At 35.1% G+C, this 20,427-nt stretch overlaps 1 protein-coding gene across 1 annotated transcript in view; it reads right to left on the bottom strand.

Annotated features, from left to right (window-relative positions):
• Positions 1-2,851: 2,851 nt before the first annotated feature.
• Positions 2,852-20,427, bottom strand: part of KIF5B (kinesin family member 5B) — a 34,117-nt gene continuing 16,541 nt past the window's right edge. The window contains 29 exon segments of the mRNA XM_032235005.1: positions 2,852-3,687; positions 3,947-4,098; positions 5,541-5,645; positions 5,648-5,756; positions 7,382-7,486; positions 7,583-7,623; positions 7,626-7,653; positions 7,741-7,754; positions 7,757-7,799; positions 8,477-8,529; positions 8,532-8,581; positions 9,831-9,846; positions 9,849-9,914; positions 9,917-9,938; positions 10,036-10,097; positions 11,508-11,625; positions 12,914-13,074; positions 13,077-13,101; positions 13,622-13,641; positions 13,644-13,764; positions 16,648-16,767; positions 16,769-16,876; positions 17,247-17,279; positions 17,281-17,316; positions 18,164-18,278; positions 18,280-18,352; positions 19,674-19,798; positions 19,800-19,820; positions 20,388-20,426. Of these exon segments, the coding sequence (XP_032090896.1) occupies positions 3,962-4,098; positions 5,541-5,645; positions 5,648-5,756; positions 7,382-7,486; positions 7,583-7,623; positions 7,626-7,653; positions 7,741-7,754; positions 7,757-7,799; positions 8,477-8,529; positions 8,532-8,581; positions 9,831-9,846; positions 9,849-9,914; positions 9,917-9,938; positions 10,036-10,097; positions 11,508-11,625; positions 12,914-13,074; positions 13,077-13,101; positions 13,622-13,641; positions 13,644-13,764; positions 16,648-16,767; positions 16,769-16,876; positions 17,247-17,279; positions 17,281-17,316; positions 18,164-18,278; positions 18,280-18,352; positions 19,674-19,798; positions 19,800-19,820; positions 20,388-20,426 (1,966 nt within the window). The 3' untranslated portion in view covers positions 2,852-3,687; positions 3,947-3,961.

Raw genomic sequence — 20,427 nt, 5'->3', positions numbered from 1 at the left:
CTACCTGGGAATTAAATTACATCTCAATGAATTTCACTAGAATTCAAATATTTTCTTTATTTGAAATACAAAACATTTACAACATGCAAGTAGTTAGCTATCCTCTCTAAATCGTTTATTATCCTCATATAGTGAGAATAAACCAATGTACCAATAGGCTAACTTTTTTATAACATGTCTATGTTAGAGATAATTGTATCAGTAATGTTAGGTAGATTATTTAGTTCATCTCCTTAAATAATGTCTTTCATGTTATTCAACTCTTATCCTAAGCCATTTTTAGCAAATGAACTTAGAGGAACAGAAGACTCAAGGACCATACATTGAAACTTCAATGCAGTTAACAATTCTAATGTAGACTGAAGATTTTAAATTTGCAAAACCATCAATTGTCCTGTCATGCAACATACCATAGGTGATGCAAAGAATTAAAAGGAAGTTGTTTTGAAAATCTAAGTTACAATTCTTAATAAAGTTCATATTGGATCAAAATTAAAGAAAAAGCCCGCTTGGTATTAAAAAAAAATGTACATTTTGAGGTACATGCTAGGTACAGTTTATTTAATTTACACAGCCATATCAGCACCAAAACCTGTGATACAATACTTACAGGAATGAAACTACCATAAACAACCATGAGAAAATATCCTGCTTCATTTGAATATCCTGCCAAGAAACTAAATTTGAACTGTCCAAACTGAATCGGGATTAGAACAATATGTTACTGTTGAGAAACTGGCATAGGCTATTGCAACTGAAAACACTAAGAACCATTACTTAAATACCCATTTCCTTTTGTACATATCTCCTCTTATGTTGCAGAGGTCTTTTCATTTTATGTCTGGAGGGTTTATTTTAAACACAGAACTGTGTTGGGACAATTCCAAAACTCTTAGTACTGTGTTTCCCCAAAAATAAGACATGCCCTGCTAATAAACCCAATCGGGCTTTTCAGAGCATGTGCCATAATAAGCCCTCCCCTGAAAATAATCCCACCCCAACTATTTAAGCGCATGCGCAACCGGTCCCCACCATTACCACTGTACCACCTACCGGTACAGCTTGCGGGCCAAAAAGAGGGCCCACAGTGGCAGGCGAAGCAAAGTGCAAACAGTGGCAGGCGAAGCAAAGTGCTTCCACCTCCTGCCCTTCCCTCCTGTGGAAAAAGAGCCCGCTGCAAAAAGAACGGCAGGCCAGCAATGTGATCACCCCCTTCTGCCTGTTCCTTCTTGCGCAAAAAAACACTGCCCACCCCACCCCAATGGTAAAGGCAGCCTGCCTGGTTCCTTTCCCCACTGCCCCTTTAGCGAGGGGTGGCAGGTGGGGGGGGGGGAAGCGAGGCGCGCCTCTTACCTTTCCAGGTCTGTTGCGTTCCTTGCCCTTTTGTCCAATGAAACCCCTTGTAAAAAAAACCTCATGAGTTCAACTCGCGAGGGTTTTTTTACAAGGGGCTTCACTGGATGAAAGGGCGAGGAATGCAATGGACCTGGAAAGGTAAGAGGCGTGCCTCATGGCCCAACACCACCCACTTCGCCCCAATGGTAAAGGTAGCCTGCCTGGTTCCCTTCCCCACCTTCCCTTTAGTGAGGGGTAGCAGGGGGGGGGGGGGAAGAAGCGAGACGCACGTCCTAGCACTACCAGACATTGACAGCTCTGCTGCATTCCTCACCCTTTCGTCCATTGAAGCCCTTGTAAAAAAAATCTCGCGAGTTGAACTCATTAGGTTTTTTTTACAAGGGGATTCACTGGATGAAAGGGTGAGGAATGCAATGGACCTGAAAGGTAAGAAGCGCGCTTGCTTCTCCCCCACCCACCTGCCATCCTTCGCTAAAGGGACGGCGGGGAAGGGAACCAGGTAGACTGCCTTTACCACTGGGGTGAGGTGGGCTGTGTTGGACCGCAAGGCGCGCCTCTTACCTTTCCAGGTCCATCGCGTTCCTCGCTATTGTGCCCAAGGAAGCCCCTGGTTAAAAAAATCCTTCTCGCGACTTCAAGTAGTTTGATTGAACTCGCGAGAAGGGTTTTTTTTAACCAGAGGCTTCCCTGCACACAATGGCGAGGAACGCGACAGAGCTAGAAAGGTAAAAGGCCCGCCTCGCTAATAAGCCCTCCCCCTATAATAAGCCCAAGGCCATCTTTCATGGGGCAAAAGAAAATAAGACCCTGTCTTATTTTCAGGGAAACACGGTAGCTTGGCTGATTAAAAAAAAAGCCCAGACTCAAAAAATTATTTTAGAAACCACAAATGAAAAGTTATTGGGAAAAAACTTAATTTTTCTATCATTAAGCTTCATCATAATACAAATACTTTAATTTGTAAAAAAGTTAGTCATAAAAATCTACAGAAAACCTTTATCTCCAAGTGCTTGTGAACTTACTGTATCGAGATACAAAACTAGCATAAATGCATTCCAGGAAACCAGTTATTTAGCATCTCCATTGCTGCAGTTTATTCTTCTACTCCTACAAACCTTGTTATGAGAAATCCTTCTAACGCCTTTAGAATTTATTGTGCAGGAAGCCTCTATCAAAGGCATTATTTGAACTTCCTGAAGTGCCATTCTAAAGGGCAAAACTCTCATTAGAAAAAAAATAGAGGTTGGGACTTTTTGCAAAAACAAATAAAGACTAATTAATTTGTCTGAGAAGATGTCTGGAAAGCAAACATTTACAGAAATCTAGATTTACAAATTAATTACAGTGAAAGTTCAGTATAGCTTAATTTCCAGTCATCTAACATTTCTAGTCTTTTTAAACAATTAACTTTGCTCCTATTTTTCAGTTGCTGAAAATTAATGAATCCATTCTTATTCTCAAGCTTTAAACCAAATTTGTAGTTTGCAGATTACTCTAGACTTTCATTTATAGAACATTGTAGAGTTTACTTCTAGAATAAAATTTATTACAGTAAAAAACATAAATGCAAAATAATTTCCTAATTTTTCTTCCAAATTTATACAGCTCTGATGATTGATAGGCTGATCAAGAGGAAGCAGAATGTTTTCATCTCATCATGCTATTCTGTGTATAGTCAGGAATAAGACAAAGTCATTGCCAAATCTTTTCATGTCAATCTATATTTATTACTTGCTATACACAGTATTAACTCAATAACCCAGTAAAAGATATTTAACTAAACAGTTACATAGCCTTACAAGAACACTTTCTTAGTTCTATGTTTTTGAGATTTCAGTGCCTAAAGGCAGCAGTCGTCATAAACACATCTCAGTAATTTCATACTGTACAAATAATTTTAGTCTTAGTCTCTATACAGCCGTATAGGCAAAATTAATGTACAGTGTTCTAATTCATGAGTGGGTCAAATAGTGTAATTAAAGTTATAAGGGTTGAAACTTATTTCAACATAGCTCCACACTTCCTAAGACCATTAAATATATATAAATTAAACTAGGAAATTTTAAGATGTTGCTTAACATACATTCAACTTGGCACAGTGCAGACTAAATTTAAGACGTGAACGACAAGATCATATAATGAGACCTACATTTTAAGTTATATGTCAATTTTCCAAGAAAGAATTCTAATTTCCTGGGACTCAATTAGCCAAATCGAAAAATGAGGAGAGCTGTACAGATGGTACAAATTTATACAATTTTCTAATTTTCAAGGAATGACTCTCATTGCGCAATATCCAATTCTGATCATGTTGTGTGTACTTCTCACCATCTAGAAATAACCACAAAGAACATGCATAAATGAAACGTGCTTACAATTCTTAGTCTCCAAAGTGTAACTTATACAAATTTTCATAACTACATACGTTTATTCAAAAATATACAATCTCCATGATGTCAGTAATGATTATAGGATTCTAATCCTAGTGTACAATTCTGGTATGTTTTTAAATCATTCCTTCTTGTATTTGAAGAAGTTTTCAAATTTCTTACATATAAAGTAAACTACCAGTTTAAAGTAATCAACCAACCTTGATTATCATAATTCATGCTTTCTCTTGCCGAGCTCCACCTCCACGTACTGCAACTGGCTGACTATTTTGGGTAAAAGCAGTTCCACCACGAATTGCATTTGGATGGGTTGGAGAAGCAGCTGGATGTTGACCAGGACGAATAGGCTTAGCTATATTGGGGGGGGGGGGGAGTGTAAAAGATAAAGCAAGGCCATGTGACAAATTAAAATGTGATTAATATACTAGATTAAATGGAAGCAAGAAATATTTAAGTTCCAGAAAAGTAGTTCAATATACTTCAGGTGAAGATGGCTATTTACAATTAGTTCAACATTTGTAATTAGCTAATTTTTGCTTTGCTTTTGGATTTTGGATTTCTTCGTCCAATGAACTAAAGGAGATTTTCAGTGCCTTCAGGACTGGGCATTAAGGTTACACTGCTGTGGGTTAGTTATTACATATATCTGAGTAGGAATTGCTAGACCAGAAAAACATACCTTGATGTTTCACAAAACAATGAGGTTTTTTTAAAATTACAATTATACTTATATTTATATTTAATGTGTAGTGACAATAATCTAAGATGCATTGTAATATGTATTTTTTTAAAATGCAGAATATTAAACACAGATTTTTACATGAGTGCTTCAATAGGCAAAGTATACAACTGAAAACAAGTTTGCCACACTAAATGACAGCTGTCTTGTGGAAAAGATCCCACAAGATTTCTTAGTACATTATGAAATATAACATAATTTTATCAATTAATCCATTTCCTTTGGAAGAATTGGTATCTTGGAAAGCTGAACTATATGTATTTCTACACATAGGTGCACAGATGACTAAAGGAATCCTGAACTAGGTTTCTGCAACCTGAAATGCTCCTTTCAAAAGGCATAGGAGTGAAGTGCTCCAGAGCCCTGCTATTTGCTAAGGACAGGACAATCTTTTTACACTAGCTCTTCTTTCCACTGGCAGACTTCATCTCCATGTGCTACATGCCACACTATTTTCAAGGGTGTGAGCTTCTTTTCTGAAGTGGGATTTATTATTACTTTATTTCAGTCATACAAAACTATTTTCGGAGGAAGAGGAGAGAAGGGAAGAATTCTGTTCTTTACAATCCACAATTAAATGTTTGCATATAGCAAGATGTGAAAATGTGAATTCCAAGAAGCCCAGCTGCTAAAACCTATTTTTTTCAGGCAATCATAGATTTTCCATACTGTTGGATTCAATTTTCCCTGAAAGTACCATTCCCTCTAGTGCGCAAAAGGCCACCAGCTTTTCTAATGTGGTTTCATTCCAGCAACATTACTTACTGGGTTCTAGTAACTGAATTAGTGCTTTTCTCTCCTCTTCCATTTCTCTTTCCTTTTATGCCATACTTTTAATTGCAAGTATAGGTCATTAATTCCTTTGTACTGTAAAAATACTTGCTGTATTTTAATTATTGCTATACACAGATTTTGAGGCATAAGAATTTCAAAATTTCCCCAACAACCCAAATAAGGGAATAACAGTCTAATAGTATGCACATTTGTTATATTCTATTATTTTAAAATCTGTGTTTGTAAACGCATCATGTTTATGCTTTATTTGTTCTACTTACCAATCTGTGCTGAATGTGCCTTTCTGATCATGTTCTTTGATCTCACTGCTTCTTTAATTCTGTCTACTTCTTGCTGGTATCGCTTACGATCTCGGGAAGCATTTCTTTTGCTTCTTTTAATGCTGATTCCAAAGCTTTAACTCTTTCAGCTGTAGCTCTAAGCCGTTTCTCCAGTTTTGGAAGTTCACAGCGAAGATCTGCATTATCACGTACCAACTGGACATAAATAATGTGTGTGAATTTGTTCAACAAATTTTACAGATTATTGTCAATTTCTAATAAATATGAAATAAAGCACTTCTATCACACAAAATAAGTGTTCAATCATAAACAATATTATTGATTTCTCCATTTAATTCCTATAAAATATTTTGAAGAACTAATTCATTTTAATCTAAACACCCCTCCTCCACCTCCAACTCTTTTATAACTAAAAATAAATGATATTTCTGAATGATATCATATAAGTGAATGAAATGTTTTAGGTACAATTTAGAAGAGGCTCATTAGAGCATATGAATTTGTGACAGTAGCACGTGTCTTATTTCCAGCTGCATCATCCTGAAAAAAGATGTAGCTGCTTAAGTCCTAAGTTGAGAGTCCCACAAATCCCAAACCACCTCATCCAAATTGATTCTGAAGGTTATACACCTATACTATCTATGAACACAAACTGACAGCTTAGAAAATGAATATATTGTCAAAGTCTTAGACTAAGTACACATCATAATAGAAACAAAAAGCTTTCTGACGCCTGAATGTTATGCTTTACCAACTATACTTAGTAATCAGTAATAGCTCTAACTCTTAACACAGGTACAACATTGGCTGTGATGGCAGCAAATCCATGTAGCTCAGGGTTAGCATATCACATTATTTATTTTCTGCAAACTTGGCTTTTGTTTATTTATATTCCCCCCTTCTTATTTTTATAAATAACTCGAAGCAAATATTTCTCTGTCTCCCTATTTTCCCCATAACCACCACCCTGTGTGGCAAGTTGGGCTGAGAGTGTATGACTGGCCCAAAGTAATCCATGCCTAAAATGGGATTAGATCTCACACTCTCCTGTCCTAAAGGTGCTTTTTCGAGAGACAAGAGGACTTTCTTTTCTTTTCTTGAAGACATATCACTTCCCATTCAAAAAGCGAAAAGTCTTCGAAAACAAAAACAAGCAAGTCCAGCTGCCTCTTAAAAAAACACCTTTGGAATAACTGTGACGTGGATGACTGAGAATTTCCAGTCACCCTCCTGCTTTCTAGCTTCGTATCACAATCACTAGATCAAACTGACTCATTGGTGCAGGAGTTTTCAAGAAATACATTTCTTGGTTAGTAGGCATTATATATCCAATTTTCCTGCCTAACTTTGCAGGTTCTTGGATGAACTCTTAAATAGATATTAATATGCAACTGACTGATGCCCTGTTGTTGGTAGATCATTTGAATGATAAAGTGGTGGTTCTATTTGTTTGCTGACAGCTGTGTGGCTTATTGGGAGGGTGTGTTTCTCTTTCTCCAATAATTATATTCCAGTTGCTTTTTGCTTGTTAGTTGTTGTTCATAAGGCGGTAACTCCAGTTTATCTATATGTTGATTGATTGCCATGTGGTGGTGGTGAGGACTTTATGTGGAGCTCATCCTCTAATGCTAAGTATTTACTTATGACAATTTGATAGATCTATAGATCTCTTTTTCTTTGTTACTTAGCTTTGGGGTTACTTAGGGAACTATGTAAGGATTTTGTTATTAGAGAGCAAAGCTATAAAACTTTATAAAACTATTATTAACGTAGCTTTTTTAAGTAATGCAAACAAAAATATAAGATTATTACAGTTTTACCTGTTTATGGACTTTTGTGAGCTGTTCAAGATTGTTCTCTAGAAAAGAAATCTTCTGTTTCTGAGCAGCACTCCCACCAGTATCATCTGAATCAATCTCTGCACTCTTTGATAAGAAGAAATACAATTGGGGTTCAGATTCTTGCAGAATGAAATCCAAAATATTAAATATATTTAAAATAAAAACTGAGTGTGACATTACCTTCTTAACTCTGCTAGCCAAATCCTGAACAAAGAGTTTCTGAGATTATGCAGAGTCTGAAGTTCTTTGGCCTAACAAGCTAAGAGTATTAGAGTTAAGACTTCTCTTGGTAAAGTAGTGAAGAATTTCAAAGATTTTTTTCAGAATATACAGCTTACCACAGTCTCCTCTAACCTTTTAGGTCTTGCCTTGCTTGCTCTCTCTATCTTGTATAATACTGAATCATAAATTAAAATTCATTAAACTTTTAGTACTTGTCTCAAGTCTCTGGATATTTTAAATAATATGAAAAAACCTGGACTAATACATTAAACATATAAAAATATTCCACAATTTAAACACTGAATTACATAAGAAAAATATTGATTAAAAACAATGTCAATCTTATGCAAATTTTTGCACATTACTTTAGAAGCTATGACCCAAATAAATGAAATTATTTGACATTTTATTGATATTATTAATTATATGCACTTGCAATAAATATTGCAAGAAGCATGTATGTATATTGCCTGAAATGTAATGGAACAAATGCAAAGTAATCCATCTTTGAAACAATTATGTTATTCAAAGAATGGCACAACAAGCCACTTGCCAAAGCTAATTGCACCCATCTTCCATCTCAGAACAACTAAAAAAACCTAAACCTGGCAAACTAGCAATTATTAAGGTCAAGCTATATCTCTCCTGTTTTTCTTGTAAGAGAAAGATGATGAATATATATTTAATTAATATTTACTAAAATCTTATATTTTACTAAAATATAAGATGGTAAAAGAATACAATATCTCAAAGCAGACTTCATAGGCCTGGAAACACATTTTTTGAAAAGTATACCAAAATGAATAGCATTAACTGATTTTTATTATATATCTAAATATAAATTGTCTTTACTTACGTAAGTTCATGCAATTTCTTGCTTTTTTCCTGGTCCACAGTTTTCAACTATCATGTTCAATTCTGAGCCGTTCCTGCTCTAGTATTATCTTCTGATTTTGACTGAACACAGAAATAAAAATTAACTGAAGTGAGCAATAGTGATTATTTACTTTGTGACTACTAAATTTATTATGAATTTTGATATCTCAAAACCAAGATGATGATCAACCATATAGGCCCTAGCACTTATTTGGAACCAACTGATAACTGGTTTAATTCTCAACATGTCTGAGCTACAAGATGAACTTAGTTGATTTTAAATAAAAATTGTTTATATTTAGTACGAATGTGTAAATTAATGCCCATTCTAACTTATCAAGCTCTTGTACCCCAAGCCCCTTGTTATCTGCAGCAAGATCTGTACCTCAAATCCAGTATTTCCAAACAAGGCTGTTGGTCTTGTTTCACATCTTAGCCAAAAGACATAAACTAGCACAATCAAGTACAACCACTCTTGTAATCAATCAATTGAAAGACCTACAAGGTTAACTGGGGAAAATGCAGGTTGGCAGGGCAGAAAAGAGTGGGATAATTAAGCTTGAGAAAGCCACTCCTGCAGACTTTCCTTCAAAATGTCTAATGCCCTTTCCAATGGGGCAGATAACACAGACCATACTGATGTTCTCACTTCACAATATGACTTCAGCCAATTCATGTGCTGCATGCCTTCTCTCATCGCAAGAAAAAGAAAAAAGAAAAAGCAAATGAAGGAAGGAGGAAGGAAGGAAGGAAAGAAAGAAAGAAAGAAATCTTTAGTTGTTGTTTCACACTTCTCTCACTGGGAAATTGACAGCTGCTGCCACTTCATCAGTCATGCTTCCTCCAATAGGGAAATTCAATTCACTTTGCACAGTGAGAACAAAAGTGATGGTTTCTACTTCATCTTGCATTTAGCATTTGTTCTCCATGCTGATGAATACAGAGTATGTATTATTATCTCCTGCAGATGAACTATGTTTCATAACTGGTTCCATTCTTTCAATCAAATCGAGTGAAAAATGGAGTAGATCCAGTTTTAGAACCAGAATCAATTCTGTTACCTAGATTTAAAGTACATATTTTTATTTTAATTCTACTGTGCTTTTTAATTAATTTTTTTTGGGGGGGGATTGTAAAAATGAAGAAAATTATATAAAATGGTATTTCTGGCCACTGTGGTCACCAAAGTTTTATCCACCTGCTAAAAAAGGCTAACATATTAGTATGTAAAACCAAAGAAAATAGTGCACCTAAAAATCTAGTTCATAAGCAAAAATAAATTATTCCCACCAATCCCACTCATTACGACAAAGCAGTATGCAAAACTTACTCTTGCAAATCAGTATTAATTTTTCTTTTGCCTCAATTTCATCTCTCAAGCTGCTAATCTGCTTCTGATGAGTTTCACGGTGACTTGGATTTGCTGCTCAACTGCTTGCTAAAGAACAAATGTTCTGGTTATTTTACAGTATAAGAACAAACAAGGTACTTAGTTAATTCATTTTAAAGAATTATTAAACTGTAGGTTGACTTGCCTTAGCCTCCTTTGCAGTCTGAACTTTGTTCAGATGTTCCTTCTCCATTTCATGAACTTTTCCTAGTAAAGAAAGGGGGGTAGAGGAATTCATTTTTAAAACACATAATCAGATAGTATAAAAAGTCCTCTAATACTTGTACCTACATAAATACAAGTATACTGAATTATCAAACTAGCAGGCAACCCAGTAAGTATTCTATTTCTGCAGATATCTCTGAGAAATTCACTAGTCAACCTGTCTTTCACACGCATAATTGATTTATTGGATTTACAGGTAGTTCCTGAATTATGATAGTAATTAAACCAGAATTTTCACTCACTAAGTAAAGCAATAATAAAGCATGACACCATGTGACTTAGTGACAGGAATCCCGGCAGTCCCCATTACCATTGTTGTAAGATTGCCAGTTTTTGTTAGGCATGGGCCAATCCCCAATCCAAGCCATTCCTGGCTTCCTTTTTTCCTGGCCTTGGTAGAGTTACTACTGCCTGCTCTGCCTTTTCAATTTTCTGCAAGTCTTCAAGGCATCATGGCGATTGGCAGGTGCTTTTTTGAGGACAACATGAGTAGATTTGGGAAGAAGTCATAGCCTGTCAGCAGTTGCCTTGCCCAAGATCAGGCACACATGAGCAGTAGAGGAAGACAGTGAAGAGTGCATGCAGCAGGCCTGTGGAGCATAGGCGATAGGGGCAGCTATCACCATGTTGTGATGCTAGAAACAGGACTCCTTGGCAGCAGCACCACTGAGACTAAAGTAAAGGCTGAAGGATGATGGCAGCCAGCTGAGACTGGTAAAGGTCCCAGGCCTCTACATCTGTCCTGGTACACTGAGTAGTATTGCTGTGTACTGCAGACGAAAGGGCAGAGGAACCCTCCTCAGTTTGGGTGCACTGCCAAGCACCCAAATCTTAATCATGTGAATGTGGGGATGCTGCAATGGCTGCAACTTCAGGGACTTGATGGAAGTACCATTTGTTCAGCCCCCTTATAACTTTGTCACTGAACAAATGGTTGCAAGCAAGGACTACCTATATATTATAATGAGGACCCAGATTGTTGGGAACAATATACTGACTATGTAAAATGCTTAGAGAGGGCTGTAAAGCATTATGTTGCTATTTCCTTTACAAGTTGAAAGCATAACTCCACCCAACTGTTCTAATGAAATCATCCTAAGGGATGACGTATGCTAACAGAGTGATTAATTCATAGTTATCTATAGAGCTTATATAGCCAACTGAGGCGTTGAACTTGTCTTTCTAGTCTTAATCCATCACTTTAATATCAATTAAAGGGTATCAATATATATACCCTCTTACATATGTGATTAAAATATGCTTAGTAGCAATACACTACCATTGCCTTATTGCAGAAATGTATCAGTAACATAACTTAGAACTTCAACTTCTCAGCTTAGGAATCATGTTCTAACCATTCACATAAAAACAGCAATGTAAAGCAATACATACTTTGGGCGTGGAGTTCAACTAGCTCCTCATTAAGAGAATCCACAGACTCTTCAAGCTGTCTTTTCTTCTGTTCCACATTCTGAAGATATTCTGTAAGTGATTTGATCTTGGCTTCATGCTTCAAGATAAAAGTAGGATTGATATTTCAATGAATTAGAGAACATGTATCAGTGATTTAAAAAACTGATGGTTTAAGTAATATATCAAAACACACATATATTATACAATTTCCAGAAAACATAAAGACTAAATTGAAGAATACTTTCTGAATCATCTGTATTATGCAAAATCAAATGTGTCCTTTTTCAAATAATTCATTTTATCAATCTTTAATATCTTCATTTTTCTTGCTCTATTATTGAATTATAGCAAGAAATTTTATTCAATAAACACTAATGATACATCAAGATGTAAAATAGGAATATGAGAATTACACATGAGAAAGTTCAAGAATATGGAAGTCTATTAAATTCCTTACATTTTTTTAAACTGCTCCATTATAAAAACAATTTGCATTATCCAAATGGGGATAAGTGAATTTCCTTTCTACATTAAAGGTGCTTACTAAGGGTTTCATTAGTATTTTAAGGTCAACCTGGGAAAGAAAAAAACATAGCTGCCCTAATTTTAAAAATCCATTCATCTGGATTCCTTGCATATTTTCTGACAGTATTGGGAGTTGCCAGCATCAGACATAGGTATTTCCTTTGAATATGGTAATTACAATTTTGTTTAGTTTAGATGGGAAAACCTGAACCTACAGAAGCCAGTAAGAAGATACATTCATTACAAGAAGATATATTACATTACATTCATTAAGAAGATACATTTCATTACATGCATTCATTGTAGCTTAGACATACTGAGAGATGTAACCTAAACTATAAAATATAAGAATTACTGATACTTTTATACTAATTGTGTAAAAAAAAAAAAAAAAAAACTCCAAAATTCAAACTCACCAAAACTGCTCTCTAGCTCAATTTCATTTATAATGTTCAAGCAATAAAATCTAATATTCATAGCTTAGAAAAGCTGCTCCATTTCCAAGCATAACAACATACCTAATTATTTTCGTACCGGAATGGCGTAATGAGCACACAAGGTATCAGTGATGTAGAGAGATTTTCAAGCATTCAGAAAAAGTATTTTAAAACATTTTCAAGCCCATAAGACTCAGCACATCCCTGGCAACAGAATACTAACTTCTCTACAGGAAGAGGATGGAAATGAATGATATGCTCACTAATAGCCGTTTTAAAATTGGGGTACCCTAATCTCCTTGTCCTTTGCCTTGTATTATACTAAACAAGATCCTCAATTCCCAGGTAGGGTGGCTAGTGAAGAACATCATACTGAACAAGGTTGTTACAAAATATTTAACAAACAGAACAAATCAAATTTACCTGTGAAATACGAAGCTGACAGGCTGCTAGTTCCTTTTCATTTTCTTCCATTTTCTTATTGCTTTCTGTTTGTGTACTTTCTAACTGCTTACAACGTTTTACCATAGTTTTTACTTCAGATTTCATTTTACTGATGTAGAGTCTTGCAACCGTGAATTCTCATCTATCATACCAGTTCCTTCTGGCTGCTAAGAAATAATTAATGTTTAGCTCCAAAAGTTTGAAAGTTCATAAATAATCCAGTAACTTATTCTGAGTTCATATATTATTTAGCATTAGACAATTTTCTTCCTATTAAAGTGTCAACTTCATTGTTAATTATGAATTCTTTTTAAAATGAGATTGTAACAAAAGCGACATACAAACTATATCTAACTCAATGTGTCAGATTTGGGGCATCAAAAGTATTTGTTTTAAAATAGTTTTTATTGCCACTTCTGACAATATCTATAGTTGATTTCTTATAAACCATGGTTATTGATACTTGCTGTATTGCCATCAAATAACAGACTCTCATGGGAATTGGCAAGTATACTTTTAAAGCTGTCTTAAAAGAAAAGCATGTTTATGCATATTTCTCATGCATAAATACTATAATGAGTATTATTAATGATAAATTAATAATGAAAAGAGGAAAACATACAGTGATAGGGATGTGCCAGTCAGGGGCAGGATGGATTCGAATCTTAATGTCATTAGATGACTTACCTTTACATCGTTGTTTCCACTGCAATTCCTATTTCTGCAAGGTCTTTTAACAGAGATGCCATCATTTCAGTTGCACGTTTTTTCTGATGATTGGTCATTTCTTTAAGTTTTTGAAGTTCTCCATCTATACTAGCTAATGTTATCTGGAATAGAAAAAAAATATTGTACCTAGATAACATTATCAGCAGGCAAAAATCAATTCAAGAGTTCTGTCTTCATTCCAAGAACTTCAATTTTCATTCAAGTAGTCATAGTTTGTTTCCTAAGGGAACATTCTTTCTAAGCTCTGTGAACTTAGAAATGATAGACTCTAGAATTATTATCACTATATTCCAAAAGATTGGCATGATCATGAAAGCTTCTGCCTCGCTATCAGTCATTATTAAAGCCATAAGGCACAATTATTCAGTCAAGCTGTTGAAATACAAACAACTACCAACTCCCATAAACCGCAAAGTATTGGTTGCTTTCTTTTTATTTCTTTCCTTTCTCTGTCGCTGAAGCCTTTGGACAATGCTGCAAGAAAATATAATCTCAGAACTACTACTAGAAGCAGAAAAGAAAAATTCCCCCATTAACTCTTGCCTCTGCACCTATTTATCTTTGGCATTAAACCTAATTATTATCAGTTGAAAAAGTTCTATAGCCTAGAAGTTGCAATTGACCTCAAATATTTTATATTTCAATATGTATGATGACAACCATTTTAAAATAAAAAATTGAGAATAAATTACATTTTTAAATGGGTATGCAGAATCTTAAACTCCCCAAAACAAGTTTTCTGTTTGAAGTTTCTTAAGATGTCAGTGAAAATCAGACAAGATGCAACAAGCCCAGACATAAGGGCATATAATTAAATGAAGCCCTCTGGAAGTTTGTGTATCATAGATACAATTCATATGGGGATCTTTAAATAAGATGTCCAAACTATGAATATTACACAAGTTGGTCAAGTCTACAAATTAACTTTATGAATGTACATTATCGGAACCAACTTTTTGTATACAAAGGTGTATGTAATATAATAGGCCCAAAGCAATGTGGAGAGGCATACTGTAAGTGATTGACCGATCCTACATATTTTTAATAACTAAAACACATTGGTTTGTTTTCTGTGAATAGAGTACTGTATTGTATTTTGAAGTGAGCAATGTGCACCCGAATGTATGGGACCTAATTTTTGCCTTTTATTCAATTTCTCATTAATATTAATATGTCACCAACATCAACTGGGATGTACCTTCTATGAAACATATTAAATACAAATGAGAAAGAATTGAGGTATTATAACATTATCTGTCTCAAACTTTCAATTGTTCTCAAAGAAACAGAATCACGTAACAGTAAGCTGGACAGCTTATTTATTTCATTCCTATGCAGTCCATCTCATTCTCATTATCGGCAACTCTTAATAAATAACAAGATAAAATTAATATTAATATTATATTAATTAATATTATTATATAATAATAATAATAAAATAATAATAATAATAAAATAATGGAATTGAAATGCCCAATGGCCAATTAATTAAATGCAAGAAAATGAAGCCTAAAAATACTTAGGCATTCTTCAATTGGATAACATCAAGCATGGAGAAGTAAAAACTATTGTCAGCGAGAGTACACCAACAGAGTTAGGAAAATTTTGAAATCTAAATTGAATGGTGGAAATACAATCAAGGCCATAAATACCTGGGCAATACCATTATAAGATACACAGCTGTATAGTTAACTGGACACAAGCTGATTTGGACCTTTTGGACCGAAAAACCAGGAACTAATGACAATGCACTACAGTTTACATCCACGTGGTGATACTGATAGACTATACCTGCCCTGAAAATCAGGTGGCAGAGGATTATTACAGTGAAGCAAACAGTTGAAGAAGAAAAACATGCACTGGCTGATTATTTAAAAGAAAGTCAAGAACATCTATTAATCGAAGTAAAGAACAAAAATCTACTGAAGGCCCAACAGACGAAACAAGAATACAGAAAAGATGTGATAAAATCAAGAATGGAGATTGGCAGAACAAAGCACTGCATGGCCAATTTCTGGAAAAAATAAAAGATAAAGTGGACAGTGAACAAACTTGGTTATTAACAACAGTACATTAAAGAAAGAACAGAGTCACTAATCCTGGCTGCGCAAGAACAAGCTATCCGCACAAATGCCATTAAGGCCAAAATCGAAAAAAATCCTCTGATGATGCCAAATGCAGACTTTGCAAAGAAGCTGATGAAACTGTTGATCACATACTCAGCTGTTGTAAAAAAATCACGCAGACTGATTATAAATTGCGGCACAATTCAGTAGCACAAATGATCCATTGGAATTTGTGCAAAAATTATAATATTAAAACAGCAACAAACTGGTGGGAACATCAGCCTGAAAAAGTCACCGAAAATCAGATGGTCAAGATCTTGTGGGATTTTCGCATACAAACAGACAAAATACTATCGCATAATACACCAGACATCACATTGGTTGAGAAAAATAGGTCACAATCATAGACATCGCAATACCAGGTGATAGCAGGGTCGATGAGAAGGAACATGAAAAAATCGCAAATACCAGGACTTAAAATTGAAATTCAATGACTATGGCACAAACCAGCAGTGGTAATTCCAGTGGTAATTGGCACACTGGGTGCTATTCCAAAAGCCCTGGAATTACATTTAAAACAGTTAAAATTGTCAAAATCACCATCAGTCAATGCAAAAAGCCTCACTGCTTGGAACTGCACGCATATTATGAAAATACTTACGACGTCCTAGGCCCCTGGGTGGGGCCCAACTAGTAACCAATGCCAAATCCGGCGAAACAACTGGCCGCTGTGATACAATTGTATAATAATAATATAATAACAATATAATAACAATACATACAATAAATTTAATAAATAAATAATGTTAAACAGTATTTGGAAAAAGACCCACATAAAAATGTTTTTAGTTATAGTTTACAGTTTGCACCTGACAACCAAAGTTGGGTTTATTGAAGAAACCCCTTCTATTTTCTTACCGATTTCTGATTCAATTCATCACTTAGTATTTCATACTCCTTTGCCTTGTCTTCAACCTCTTGTGACTTTTGATCATAGTTGACAGCAAGTTCCTCAAGGGCCTGGAGAACCTCTTTTACCCTCTTCTTTAGAAGCATCATTTTCAGCCTGAAGGCGATTCAGTTCGGCTTGCATATTATCTTGGTCCCGTCTGGTGGATGCTAAAGCTATATAATAATATAAAGACCACTAGTAATATTCTTTAATAGCTGTTTCTCAAGCAACAATGAACATATTACAGAAGCTTAGGTAATTGATTGTTAGGGTAAAATATACATACACAATTTATTTTAAGGCTCTATAATGACTGCTCACTGTTTTAAACTTGCTGGGCTCTAATATATTTACAAACTTCCATTCAGTGATTTGTAACATAGATCCATAGAAATCAGTATTCTAATCAAAAATACAAAATCTCCTTTTGTGGAACATGACACCATCAGTTATATTCGCATACTTTAGTAACAAAAACCACTTTTTTACAATAAAATATATTTTATTTTGCACTATTATGCTTTTTTTCGCCTGTTCACAGTATGTAAACAGTAGTAATAATCACCTCTTCCTGATCCAACATCTGTGTTTTTAGTTTTTTCCACTAATTGGCTTTGTTGATTAATTTCTTCATCCTGAATAAAAAAGGAGAAAGATAATTATTCAACTATAACACTCATTAAATAGCATTGTTTATTAATCCTATTTAATATCAAGAAAACAATCAGTATCCAAAAAGCACAGTCAGATATTCTACATGTCAGGTAGCTTTTATTAACACAGAATAGAACCTCAAGTTTCCTAATGCCAAAGATCCCTCTTTACTCAATCTAAAGGACTTTTCAATGCAATTTATGAGATAGGATAGAAGCAGTTCTATCACATTTGTTTGTCTTAATAGAAATAGTAATTATAAACTAGATCTGACCCAAACTTTTTAGTTCTCAGACAAAATATGGAATAATTTCATACAAACCTACAGCCCTCTACCAATATCTTTAACTTTATTGTGGGCACAATCATAATTTCCCCCCTAAATATTACCATCTAACGGGAGGTAAGAAGCATATCTTTACATGGTAATCTCTGCCTTCTGGAACAGAAGTTTAGTAGATCTTTACCCTCTTAAAACTTTTGTAAAGCCTTGAAGACCAGGCTTATCTTCCAGGAGGTAGGATAAGATTGGATAATTGCACATTAGAAGATAGACTTGGACCAGGTCTTTCTTATTTTAATGTTTTAATCTGTTTAGTTTTAAAGTTTTAGTATCATTTTATACACACAAATACACACACACAAGCTCCTTGACTAACTCCCTGTTCAATGTTGAAGTTCACTATGTGTCATATACCACTTAATTTCATCCAGCAGGAAACCTTTAACTCCAACATTCATGCAAAAGGTCATAATTCAAAGTCTATTCACTTTCCTGTATATTTTCTCTAAACCCATAAATACACTATATATAGCTTGTAATCATACCTTGTCATCTAACTGTTTTACACTTTAGCCATTCTTCTTCACACTTTCTCCTTCAGCATCAGTGAAATTGCCAATCACTCCAATGGTAGGAGTTGGGGTATCATTAATAATTGTAATCTTTATCCACAGCAAATACTTCCAAATTAGCCTTTTCCTTGTCAAACTGTTCCTCAAGAGGTACAGTCTCTCCTTTAAAATAGAAATTCCCAGTATATAATTACTTTCACGAAGAAAATGTTAAAGGTGACTTCAGTTTAGACAAGCATTTATTTAATGAACATTTTGTTGAAATTTCATTATTCATATTTATACAAAAAAATACTGCTTCTTCTGGACTGAATACAGAATGTTCATATTCAGATGAAATTAAAACAATTTAGTATTGCTGATCAACAAATATATAGATATTTAGCTGCAACACTGTAGGAATTTTACTTACCAGATTTTTCGGCGTATAAGACACACATTTCTCCCAAAAAAAGGCTAAAAATCTGGCTGCATCTTATACACCGAATACAGCATTTTTTGCCCCCCCAACCCCTACCCCCTTCCCCAAAATGGCCGTGGATACCCCTAGGGAGGCTTTCAGAGAGCTCCTGGGGGTGAGGAGAGGAAATGAGCAAATTTTTTGCCTTCCCCCCAGCCCCAGCACCACTCTATAGCTTCCATAAGGCTATGTATGCAATTTTTTTGACAAAAAGCGGGCCGTTTTTTGCCCCCTCCCACAGCACTCTGCAAGCCCCACCAAGGCTATTCATGCCTTTTGGGGGGGGGGGGGAAAACAGGCCATTTTTGGGAGGCTTGCAGAGTGCAACACCCCACCCCCATTGGAAAGCTTTTTAACTGATTGATGAGAATTACATTGATCAATGCTGTGCCAGCAGAAACAAAGTGTTAGTGCTGCAGATTGTCAGCAATTTCCTTCTCCAGCCTATGGATAAATATACCTGGAAACATCTACCTACCTACCTACTCTCCTACCTATCTACTGTATTTCTCCCCCCCCTCTATCTACCCATGTACCTACCTACTCTCTCTCCCTACCTATCTACTATATTTCTCTCTCTCTCTCTATTTCTCTCTATATCCCTCTACCTTCCTACTTACCTACACACACTCTCTCCCTATCTACCTACTGTATTTCTCTCTATTTTTCTCTCTCTATCCCTTTATCTACCTACCTAGCTACCTACCTATCTACCTACCTACCTACTACCTACTCTCTCTCTCCCTACCTACTACTGTATTTCTCTCTCTTTCTCTCCCTCTATCCCCATATCTACCTACCTATTTTTTTAATTTGCCTCTTCAAAACCTTGGTGCAGCTTATACTCCAAATATGGTAATTTCAATGCTTTCAAGGCCTTCTGATAAGACCAAGACAACTGTAAAAGGTTGAAAATGCCTTGTAAATCATATTACATTATATGAGTTGTATTTAAGCAAAAGCCATGACAATGCCCTTTCAATTTAATAAAAAGTGATCTCAGAATAGAAGGCTGTAACTCACCATTGCGCCATCTACTGAGCTCATTTTCAAGCCATTGGATAGTGTTACGTAGTGTTTTGTTTTTCTCCTTTTCTTTTTCATATTTTTTCTTCCACTGTTCTGCAGTTAATTCTACGTTAACACACTGTATTCTTGATAGTCTTGGCTCTATAAAGGCAGATTCAAGGTTAACTAAATAGGGATTGTTTAAACTGTTAGAAGATTTAAATGTTAATCTTCAACCCTAATCCCTTTTCTGAATAATTAAAACAATATGTACATAATTTTGTCACCTTTATGCAGCTTCACAGCATGGCACATTGTATCTAGTTCATCTTTTTTATGATTGTGAAAAGCTCGAGACAGCCATATAGCAGAAAAAACACTAGTTGCAAATAGAAGTGTGGCAAAATAAGCCAGGTGGGGAAAAATCAGTTTACATATAACTTTGTATCCCAAATATACATCAATTTGTATTTTTATCTCCAAAATACATCCATCAGAAATATATACCTAAATATCTAGTTCTCAATTTCTGATTATAATAATTGACAACGAACTACAGAATCAAATACTAACAAGCTTTAAGAAAAACATTTTAGTGAAACAAATATTAGGCAAAAACACCTGTACATGTATACTTTATGTACACGACAACTCAAAACTTGCATCATTCAGTTTTTGTGGCAAAAGTCTGTTTCAATGTAATCATTCTGCTTTTACAATCTCACTCACCTCTGACCAAATAACAGTGTAGATTTTGTTTCAGATTCAG

This window comes from Thamnophis elegans, chromosome Z (genome assembly GCF_009769535.1).
Source record: "Thamnophis elegans isolate rThaEle1 chromosome Z, rThaEle1.pri, whole genome shotgun sequence".
In the NCBI taxonomy this organism is placed as follows: domain Eukaryota; kingdom Metazoa; phylum Chordata; class Lepidosauria; order Squamata; family Colubridae; genus Thamnophis; species Thamnophis elegans.
The sequence above is the reverse complement of the archived record's forward strand: the minus strand, read 5'-3'. Positions and strand labels throughout refer to the sequence as shown.